Source organism: Rhinolophus sinicus, linkage group LG11 (assembly GCF_036562045.2).
Source record: "Rhinolophus sinicus isolate RSC01 linkage group LG11, ASM3656204v1, whole genome shotgun sequence".
NCBI lineage: Eukaryota > Metazoa > Chordata > Mammalia > Chiroptera > Rhinolophidae > Rhinolophus > Rhinolophus sinicus.
Genome location: NC_133760.1, coordinates 19,506,083 through 19,516,546, shown reverse-complemented (window position 1 = coordinate 19,516,546; position 10,464 = coordinate 19,506,083). Strand labels below are relative to the sequence as shown.

At 46.9% G+C, this 10,464-nt stretch overlaps 1 protein-coding gene across 1 annotated transcript; it reads left to right on the top strand.

Annotated features, from left to right (window-relative positions):
* The first annotated feature begins 50 nt into the window (after positions 1-50).
* Positions 51-8,352, top strand: COX4I1 (cytochrome c oxidase subunit 4I1). The gene is made up of 5 exons (XM_019747116.2): positions 51-190; positions 1,364-1,437; positions 6,224-6,391; positions 7,056-7,187; positions 8,097-8,352. Exons 2-5 carry the CDS (start codon positions 1,365-1,367, stop codon positions 8,231-8,233), a joined length of 510 nt encoding a protein of 169 aa, XP_019602675.1. The 5' UTR covers positions 51-190; position 1,364; the 3' UTR covers positions 8,234-8,352.
* Positions 8,353-10,464: the final 2,112 nt, after the last annotated feature.

The following is a 10,464-nucleotide window of genomic DNA, read 5'->3' as shown; positions in this document are numbered from 1 at the left end:
TTTGCGGCACTCCCCTCCTTCCGCTCCAGTGACCTCCGGCGCGGCCCGGCGCAGGGTGGAGTCTTCCTTGATCCCGTCGTGCCCCGCGGCAGAGCCTCTCTCTCTTCCGGTCGCGAGCTGCCGGGCGTAGAGGGCGGTCGCGGTGGGAGCATAACGGGCGGCTGCTGGGCGGTAGCGGCGGCGACGGCAGGTGAAGCAGGTGGCGACTGGCCCACGCACTCGGGAGGCCGGGGTGGGTCGTGGGCCGGGAGCCATCGGGCCTGAGTGCCCGCGGCCTGGAGCCAGCAGGAAGCGGCGGTTGGGTCTCCGAGCCCGGTGACATTGAGGCCGGTGTGCGGGGGCTTCCGACTCGGGGGCCGCTGGGTTGTGGCCTATGTGTCACCCAGAAGCATCCCGCCCGGATGCATCCCACCCGGCACCTCCTGTCCTGCCCGCGGGCTGGCTTCGGGTTCTGACCTTGGAGCGCCCGCTGGCGAAGGGCGCGGGCCCAAGGGACAGGGCGCTTTGCTGGGCTTCGGGGAGGCGGCCTCGGGGCCTTCTTTGCAGCCTCGGCCCTGATCCCTTTAATCGGTGCCAGTGCGACCTTCCCGGGTCTAACGGGGCTCGAGGAGAGGCGCTCTGCTTCCGCGCCCGCGGGCCAGGCCGGGGGAGAAACGCGAGACCGCTCCGAGTTCAGCTCTGACGTCATCCTTCTGTTTATTCTGCCCTGTTTGGGGTATTTTCTAAATCGTTAGGAATCATCCTCATCAACTGTCCCCTGGAAGGTTCAGTTTTAAAGGAGGGATCGGTAGGGGAGATAAGTCTGAATCAGGAAGGACCCAAGAGAGACGTGGGTCATCCAGGTCATCTGTTGTCCGCTGTGATTGGAATTGGACCAGGGCCGTATTTGCAGCGTTTCTCCCTGATTTCCCATTCCTGTGATAGGCATTGATTAAACATTAGGTTTTTAAGCAAATAGTAGAATGCAGTGCACGCCACAGTTCCTGTGAGTTGTTACCTTTTGCCTCCAAACAATGAGCCCATCATGGCAGCACAGTGCTTTACCGTTTTTAACTTTTTCAGCCTCCTTATTAAATTTTTCTCTGCTTTTTCCTTTTTTTAAGAAAGCTAATTTTCTGCTAATTGCCTGAAATGTGTACATATTTTGGCACTTGGTTTATAATGAAGTTCCGTGCTAACTACTAAGAAAAAAGTCATACTAGGTTATTTTTGTGATTTCAGTCAGTAATGAATGGATCATTTATATTGGGGAGAAGAAAACGAAAGAATTGTATTGATTTCCAAAATGCACTGGGACAAAAGAAGAATCGTTCCTAATACACGTTTGCCCTTATTCATAGAGAAGTACATGTTTATCTTTCAGAATGTTGGCTACCAGAGTATTTAGCCTAATTGGCAAGCGAGCAATTTCCACCTCAGTGTGTGTGCGAGCGCACGGTAAGTGTAAATTTTCTTACTTTTAAATAGGCTGAGCTAATTTCATTTTGCTCCCGCTATGTGTAGGCCCTGTGCTGGAGTTTCAAATGCAGATGTCTAAGATTCTGATCTTGCCATTGAGGGACCTTAGGAGAGGGATAAATATTTTAATAGGGTGTAGTTCTAGATTGTTTATGAATCATATTGAATACCAGTCTACATCTTTGCTTATATTGATATTTTCTCCCTTTCCCATTTTTTTCAAGTTCAAGTTTAATCCCTTTCAAGAGATCTGCTCTACCTGACTTTAGTGATTCTCCCCCACCCCCAAAATTCCTAACCACATAACCTTCAATACCATTTACATTATTGGGGCAATGGAAGGAAAAGAGTGTGGACTTCCTGGCTTGAATTGGGTTTAATCTCATTTCTGTCTTGGACTAGCTATTTAAGTTCAGGAATCAGTTTTCTTATCTGAAATACCATATTTCCCCGAAAATAAGACCGGGTCTTAACATTAATTTTTGCTCCAAAAGACGCATTTAGGGCATGTTTTCAGGGGATGTCTTATTTTTTCATGTACAACAATCTACATTTGTTCAAATACAGTCATGCCATCTTCTGGAACATCGTCATATAATCCATCTGGCTGACGATCTTAACTGGTGCTTATTTTTGGGGTAGGTCTTACTTTCAGGGAAATACGGTATGTGTAAAGAGCTTAGTTCAGTGCCTGGCGCATAGCAAGTTTAGTTTTGCATTTGTCAAACGTCTTTGTATCAGACACTGTCAGGCACTGAGAATAAAAACTGAGATATGGAATCTTTCCATAAGGATATTTGCAAACTGGAGAGGGATAGATACATGAAGATAGTGTTTTAGTAGCAGATGGTCCCTGAGGAGAAGCATGTAGCCTGGCGTGGGGTTCAGGGGAGGCTTCTGGAGGAGAGGCTTTGCTTTGCTGAAGGACTAGTAGGTTTAACCTCACATTCAAGAGGGGAATGACATTCTAGGCAGAGGGGAAGTAACCAAAAGGACAAAATGCGAAGCAGCATGGCAAGGTGTGTTTTTGAGGGGTCAAGTGCAAGTTGGAAGCAAGGTTTATGTATCCAGGGGCTCAATAACAAGTAACTGCTATTTTCTGAACTGCTTTATGTGTGAATTTTTCCTTGAAATTGTGTCCTTTATTTGGTGATACTGCTGTCTTAAATTTCTCTATATTCTTTATTGCCCAGGATAACACTATGGACACACACTCTAAAACAGATCATTTTTGAAGGAGCGTTATTGAAATATCTGTTATTTAAATGAGTAAATAATAAAGAAAAATTCTTTGTTTAATACATATGAAAAGAAACCCTCCTTCATTAAAAGCCTAGGTAATCACTTAAGGCAAAGATTACATTTGTTTCCATTTTGGCTTTGCTGATATATATGCTTAGCTTTCTGTTTTAGTTTAGTTTGCTTGAGGTATAATTTACAGAAAGTAAAACTTATTTTTCTATGTGTAATGTTCTATGGATTTTGATGAACTCACACAGTGTGTAACGACCACTCCCGTCAGAACATACCACATCTCCATCACCCCCAAAGTTCCTTTCTGTTCCTTTGTTCATTCTGCTCTTTTATAAGAAGCCAACTTCTATCTCCTTGTAGAGATTCAGGCCCTGACTTACTCTGAGGTATTGTTTTTGATGGAGGAAGTAAGATCAAGTCCTTTCTTGCAACCCACCAGTGGCGTCTCATGCCTAGAGTAAGAGCTACAGTTGGCCTTTCTGATCTCATCACATCATACTCAAAAAAGGCAAACAGCCCAACCAGCCCTCCCCGTTTGTTTACGGTCCCAGCCCCCAGTAGTACAGTATTTTGTTCCTCATATATATATCAGGCCGGTTAGAATAGCCTTTTCTGGCCACTTGTGCTAAAGATACTCCGTCCTACATCACCCTGCTTTGTGTTTTCTTACAGCACTGCCATACTGTGGTTTTGCGTGTATATTTGAGTATTATGTGTCTCTTCCTCTAGAGTGCAAGCGTTCTGAGGCCAGGGGCCTTGCGTGTCTCATTCATGGCTGCATCTCCAGCACACAGTGGGCAGATGGAGAAAACTACAGTCTATTAGACAAGTTTTGTCCTTTAATTTTTATCCTTTAATTATAAAAGTCATACATGAATACATGAACCGGTTCTCCACATAAAATAGTAACGCAATATGGAGTGCCGTTGGTATCTGCCAGTGTCAATTTGGGTATTTGTGTAGTAAGACATCTGATGGCCAGGGGAGCTCAAATTCACCAGATTTCCTCAGCAGAGGCTCAGCCAAAAATCCATCCAGGTAAGGATAGAAATGACAAAACTTTCACTAGAATGCAAAATCTTTGCTTACTCTCTTTTTAAAGGGAATGTTTGGGATGTTAACCTTTGCATTCCCTCTCCCATTTGCTGGGAGAGAAGGCCCAAAGTGCTGAAGAATCTGGCAGCCCCGAGATCATGAATTGGCCGTTCTTGTTCTAGAAAATGCAATTTTATGCTTAGAGTGCTCCAAGGTTGTTAGCATTTGCAGTCATGCACCACTTAATGACTGGGATACATTCTGGCAAACATAGAGTGCACTTAACACACACCTGGATGGTATAGCCTAGGTCACATCTAGGCTCTGTGGTATAGCTTGCTGCTTCTAGGCTACAAGCCTGTACTGCATGTTACTGCACAAAACAGCAAGAGATTAAATCAAACACAACAGAAAATTCCATCAGGAGACCGGAGTAAACACGGGACATATGAGGCTGCTGCTGGCACAGCAATACTATTTTACAGCAAACTTTTTTTCTGTAAGTAGAAAGAGTACACTCCAAAATAACAATAAAAAGTATAGTGAATATATAAACCAGTAAGATAGTCATTTATTACTATCAAGCATTATGTACTGCACATAATTGTTTGTGCTATACTTTATACGACTGTGCCACCACAAACATTTGAATAGTGCATTGTGTAATGCGTTGTGTGCAAAGTTAGACGGCTCTGACATCACTAGCCATTAGGAAGTTTTCAGTTCCATAATCTTGTGGGACCACTGTTGAATATGTAGTCCAGCGTTGACCAAAATGTTATGACTCATGAGTACATCTTTATAATAGTTTATCGAGATGAAAGTCACATGACATTCATCCTTTTAAAGTGTACACTTCAGTGGTTTTTTTTCACTGAGCTGTACCATTATCACCACGATTTTAGATCTTTCTCATCACCCCAATTTCCTTTTTAATAATTCATGTGTAAGCTGAGTGCTAATGTACAACCAGTATTTTCAGTTCACTAATTATTTTAATAAACTTAGAATTGTAAAATTGGAAAGTAATTCTATTCATTTTCACCGCAAATCTTTTTGTGTTAAGGTCGAGTATAAATATCTAAGTGCGTTCGTCATTTGCATGGCAAAGATAAGTGTTTAGAGAAATTATACTACTTTGCTTAAGGCTAGTGTTTTATTTCACTATTGTTAACATGATTTGTGAGATTTCAACCGTTGGGACTAAGCTAATGGAGGTGAAGCATTTTTGCAGGACTTCATGCTTCTAGACCAATTTGGAACACAAAGTTTTCTTGCAGATGTTGGATAGAATTGAAATAACAGCTTTTAGCAAAGGGAAAACCCTAAGTAAAAATTAAAGTATTCCTTTCTTTTCTGTTTGAACTTTTTTCTCTTTACTTGAGTAATACATAAGTACACGTTCATCTTAAGGAACTGAAAATTTCTATTTGAGCAAAAATCCCCATTTGTCCTCTTCTCTTTCCCTGATAACAACTTGAGTTTACTTTGCCAGTTTTGTGTCTTTAGTTACATATCCATGTGAGTATATAGACCTGATTTACATTTTAAAAAAGAAAAACAAAACCCTGATACTGTTCTGTGACTTGGTGAGTGTACGATTGTCTTTCCATTTTGAGCACGTGGATCTGCCTCCTCGTCCTCGTTTCTGTTATAACTTGTTTCTCCCCCCACCCCACCCCCAATTCTCTTTTCTGCTCTTTTTCTTTTTTTCCAGAGTGCTCATGTCTTAACATGCTTGTAATTCATGCGTCTATTGTGTTGTCTCCCACTTACTAGCATGTAGTCACCAGTAGGTAGGACTCCGCTCTGCTCACTGATAATCCCACACTTAGCATATAGCAGGTGCCAGGTAAATGTTTGCTGAACAGATGAGCGAATGGCTCCACGATCCACGTTTCTAAGGAGCTAGCTGACTCCATCCTCTCTAGTAGACACAGGCTATTATGGGGTGTTATTTTTTTTTGCTATATTAAACAGTGCTGCAGTAACCATCTTTACATGTCTTTGTTGCTGAACTTTGAACCCTTTTTTCTTTTAGGAGTTTTTATTGTTTTTGTTCTTCCTCATGAGTTTGAGTCACGTGCCGAAGGGCCTTTGTTTAGTTCAGTCTCCGTCCAGGGCAGGGGCTCCCTGGAGCCCTTGTCTGACCTCGGCTTGAATACTGTTAGTTGCGGAAGGTGCTGCCTCCGTGAGTAGTGCTCCTGGCAGGCTGCTGTTTTGCCATGATGCCAAGCGCTGCTGTAAACTACCTCCCTGCTATCCTCGTTCTGCTGTCTGGGCCACGCAGAACAAGCCTGCTCCCTGCTCACCGTGATAGGCCTTCAGCTGTGGGAAACGGGCTGCGGCCTCCTGCAACGACTGAGGTTTTCCGGGAGTGCGTGCACCCGCTTATTTCCGTTTTTAGAAGTCCCACCTTGTTTGCATAGCTCTGAACCTGTGTGAGTGTTCCAGTATTTACCCCGTGTGTTTTTAGGGAGCGTTGTGAAGAGTGAAGACTATGCTCTCCCGAGTTACGTTGACCGGCGTGACTACCCCTTGCCTGATGTGGCTCATGTCAAGACCCTTTCCGCCAGCCAGCAGGCCTTGAAGGAGAAGGAGAAGAGCCCCTGGAGCAGCCTCTCCATCGATGAAAAAGTGGAATGTGAGTATTGAAGGGAAGTACAGGCACGTTGTGGGAGAGAGTTTTTACTGCTCAGTGCTGGGCTGCTGCCCAGAGACCAGCGTGCACGGAAGGTCCATGTGTTGTTTTTCCATCGGGCCGCTCCACGGCCCACTTTCTGTGCTCTGCCTGCTGGTGGACCTCTGCCCAGGCTCCTTTGTGCTTATGGGGTGCCAGGCCCTGAGGAGGAGCTTGAACACGGATGCAGAGCGGTCGAGTGGGGGGGTCAGTCGAGTGTGTAGTATGTGGGTGCCGCATCTCAGTGCCTCTGCTGGGTGGGGCGGGGTTTACTGTAAATTATCGACGGAAGATCAGCAAAACATGGTGAGGTAGGGCGGGCATGAAAATAATGCGATTAAATCGACCCTTGCACTAATCTAGAGAAGAAAAAATTGCAGTTTTTATTTTTTTGTGTTTTTTTTTTTACCCCAGGCAAACTCCATGCATTTTTTTCCCTCCTTCACCCCTTATATGCGCATGTGTGCGCAGACGTGCCTGAGCATGTTATGGTCTCAGGCCTCTGTCGTATTCCTCAACTCCTTGTTCATGTTTTCCTGTGGTGGTGTGTGGAGAAATGATGCAGCCGACAGAGTGGCTGGTCCCCATAGTCATTCTGCCTGCAAACGGCTGTTCTTTCTGCTCCCAGTGTATCGCATTAAGTTCAATGAGAGCTTTGCTGAAATGAACAGGAGCACGAACGAATGGAAGACGATTGTGGGCACTGCCATGTTCTTCATCGGCTTCACTGCTCTCGTTCTGATGTGGGAGAAACGCTTCGGTGAGTAGAGAGGCCAGAAGGGATCATTTGCCTGGATTGGCTCTCGGGTGAAAAGCCCTCAGTCACACGAGACGTGGATTTAGCCAGCACAGCTCCATCTTTCAGTGCCCAGGAGTGGGTTGTGGGGTGCCCTTCACACAAGACAGGGACCTCCATTCTGGGTCCATCCCAGGATTGTTGACAGGTGTGTGAAACTGGCTCACGTGAACGGAAGTTGTCTAAGCCACAGTCTCCTTTATTCCTGGTGGGTGGGCCCTACCTGCTTGGTAGAGAACTACTTACCTACTTTGTACATTTCACATTTTCAGTAGACATCAGTCTGCTCACCTAGTCAGTTCTCAGAAGGTGTAGTGAAGGTTCGATCAGAGAGATGGGAACTCTTACTCATTGAAGGGCTATTTCAATTGTTCGGGGACAACGTCTCAATAACCAGCATTCTATTCTGGATCTTCGGACCTAACGGTTTCTGCTCAGTGTGGGTGCTGCCTCTGCCGGGTTCTTTCTGTCCAGGCAGAATAGGTATTTTCCCATTCTGAGTAGGTCCCTGTTGTGGTTGGAGTGTGGACGTGGCTTAATAGCAGACCCGTCTCTGCTCGTCTCCAAAGTCACCTTTGACTGCTCTATGCTTGCCTGTAGACCCTATTATCTGTGTCATATAGAGAAGGCGTTCTGATTTTAGCTGAAGTATTTCATCGCCAACTTACAAACAAAGGAATCGTGTGGTTGGAACCGTGAAGAGTTGTTGGTGCCCAGAATTCAAACCCAGTGCGTGTCCCTTGGTGTTGAGTGGCAGGTGACCTCACTGACCCGGGGGCCCGTGTGTTGGGGAAGACCTAACCCAGACAGTGTGTTGGCTGAGAAACGGCTAGTCCAGGCAGCGTGGCCTCACGCGCTTGTTTTGGACTGTAGTGTACGGCCCCATCCCGCACACCTTCGAGGAGGAGTGGGTAGCCATGCAGACCAAGAGGATGCTGGACATGAAGGTGAGCCCCATCCAGGGCTTCTCGGCCAAGTGGGACTACGACAGGAACGAATGGAAGAAATGAGAGCCGCCGTTCGCAGCTCGGAACCTCACCTTGTGCTGTTGTTTCCGGCAGTTCAGCATATTTACTGGAAACCGTTATTTTGCAGTTCCAATGCTAATAAAGGAGCAGTTTACGTGAAATCCTGTGATCGTTTCCTTGGTGATAACTAAATGAACGTGTCTTATTTGTAACAGTGGCTGTCTCCCAGGTGTCTGAAGTAAATATACTTTGAGTATAAATGAAATGACAAAAATAAAATGAATTGTATACAAGGACATGATAAAAAACCAAAAATATAGAGTCCTGATGTGAGCTATTTTAGGTTATGGGGATATTCTTGTGAGTAAAGTCCCTTCATAGTAGCCAGACCATCTGAAGTCACCATGGTCACTCTTATTCGGGGACTAGCCCTCCCGCCTTGAAACTGTCCATGTTGGTTGGAGTGGGTAGACTGAGCCTGGGGAGGGCAGGAGGTTTCAGCGATGGGCTCATTTCCCTGGGCCTGCTTATGGCCTGCTCAGTGCCCTGGCTACTCAGCCTTTGATCTAAAAAGCTACAGCAAGCCAGTGCCAGGTCAGGCAGTTATTTAAGATGCTTTCTCCTGTCCTTTGGCAAGCTCTCTGTAGGGCCATCATCTCACGGTCCCGCTGTTCTAATCCCTTCTAGCATCAGTTCCCTTCCTTGATCCCTGGAGACCCTGCAGGAAGAAGCAGAACAAATCCTAGAACACAAAGCTGCATAGTGAGAGTCAGATGCTGGTGCAAAGGGGTCTCCCAGCAGCACTGGTGTAGGAAGGAGGCGAGGGTGGGTGGTGGCCCTGGAGAAGCCCAGCTGTCAGTAGGAAGGGAAGTTGGCCCCTAGAGCCTGACAAGGGGAAAATCGTAAGAGGGGGGCCTTATGTATTTACCCGTTTAAAGTTAAGATGAGGTTAAATATAGCCCCTGATTGTAGTGTCCCTCCCGCTGCTTTAGAAATGTCCCTGATCCCTTGTTCTCAAAGGGCCAGCTGACTTCCCTGCCTGGTGGGGAAGAGGAAATGCTGGGACCTGCGGGGCATGGGAGTCTGGCTGTGAGGGCCAGTGGCTTTGGGGGGCTTCAGCTGCAAAGCTTGGGCCTCCTGCTGGGTGATGCCCTTTTCAGCTCCTCAGTGTGGGCTCCTGTGGTGGAGCTGAGGTGCCTGACCTGGCCCAAGGTCACCCTGGCCCACCACCTGGCTCTAAAATGACCATGGGCCAGGCACTCCCACCACCCACTATTTCAGAACAACCCCGAGAAGAAGGGGTTCTTACTGTGGGTTAAGTGTTAGAACCGAATGGGCTGGAGACTGAGGGCTCTACCTGAGGGCCAGAGTGAGTGGTGGAGATTGTGTTGAAGGTGCCTCTGATCCCCAAACTGCGTCTCCCCTGGAATAGCTTCAAACGCGATGGCCCTGAGCCTAGGACTTCCCATGGAGTCATCAGACTCTCCAGGGCCTTCCCCTTACCACGCGGGAGCCTGCTCTCGGACTTGTAAGAGGGTTGCCACTTGGACATCAGTTTCAGGTTCCAAAATGTGCCTGTCATGTTCTCTTCCGTCCTCTATGTCCTTGGGAGTTCAGGCGTCAAAAAAGATGTTTATTGCCATTTTAGTGGGAGTTTGGGAGGAAGCAGAGTTAATGCTAGATTCAACCCCCCTCCTTAAGCTGGGGGTCTAATTGACCATTTATTGACTGTCTACATGTCTTGGGGGATATAATGGTGAACATGACCCTCAGGGCCCTCATGCTTGGGGAGGACAAGTAAAACAATGGACAAAATAATGAGAAGATTTAACAGGGCTCCTCGTAGCTGGTGGAGAGGGAGCTTGGGTGGGCGTGGGAACATTTTGAGGTCGTTGGGGAGAGGCCTCCCTGAGGAGGTGACACACATGTGAGCTGAGACTTGGAGAATGAGAAGGAACCACTCGTGCCAAAACCTGAGTGAAGGAGGGGGAGGCAGGTGGAAACAGTTCCATACTGGACAGCAAACAAGCCCTGAGGCAGGACAGAGCTTGTTCAAGGAATTAAGAGACATCAGTGGTGCTTGGGTCTGATCCAGACCACTGAGGGGGCAGAAGGATGTGGGGGTGAGGGTGGAGAGGGCAGATGCCCGAGCGTGGGGGCTAGCTCCGGAGTGAGGGCGGGCTGAGCTCTATTTGAGGGAGGGTTTTGCTGCTCATTTAGCCCCTAGGCTCCCCCTCCCAGGGGGTTCAGGGAGAATATTGTGGCTCTTTTTG

Bases quoted from the DNA above. Each gene is read 5' to 3' on its own strand.
- COX4I1 (XM_019747116.2), top strand. From the start codon at position 1,365: ATGTTGGCTACCAGAGTATTTAGCCTAATTGGCAAGCGAGCAATTTCC. The intron at 1,438-6,223 runs GTAAGTGTAAAT...GTGTGTTTTTAG, and splicing joins AGTGTGTGTGCGAGCGCACG to GGAGCGTTGTGAAGAGTGAA. The intron at 6,392-7,055 runs GTGAGTATTGAA...TTCTGCTCCCAG, and splicing joins CATCGATGAAAAAGTGGAAT to TGTATCGCATTAAGTTCAAT.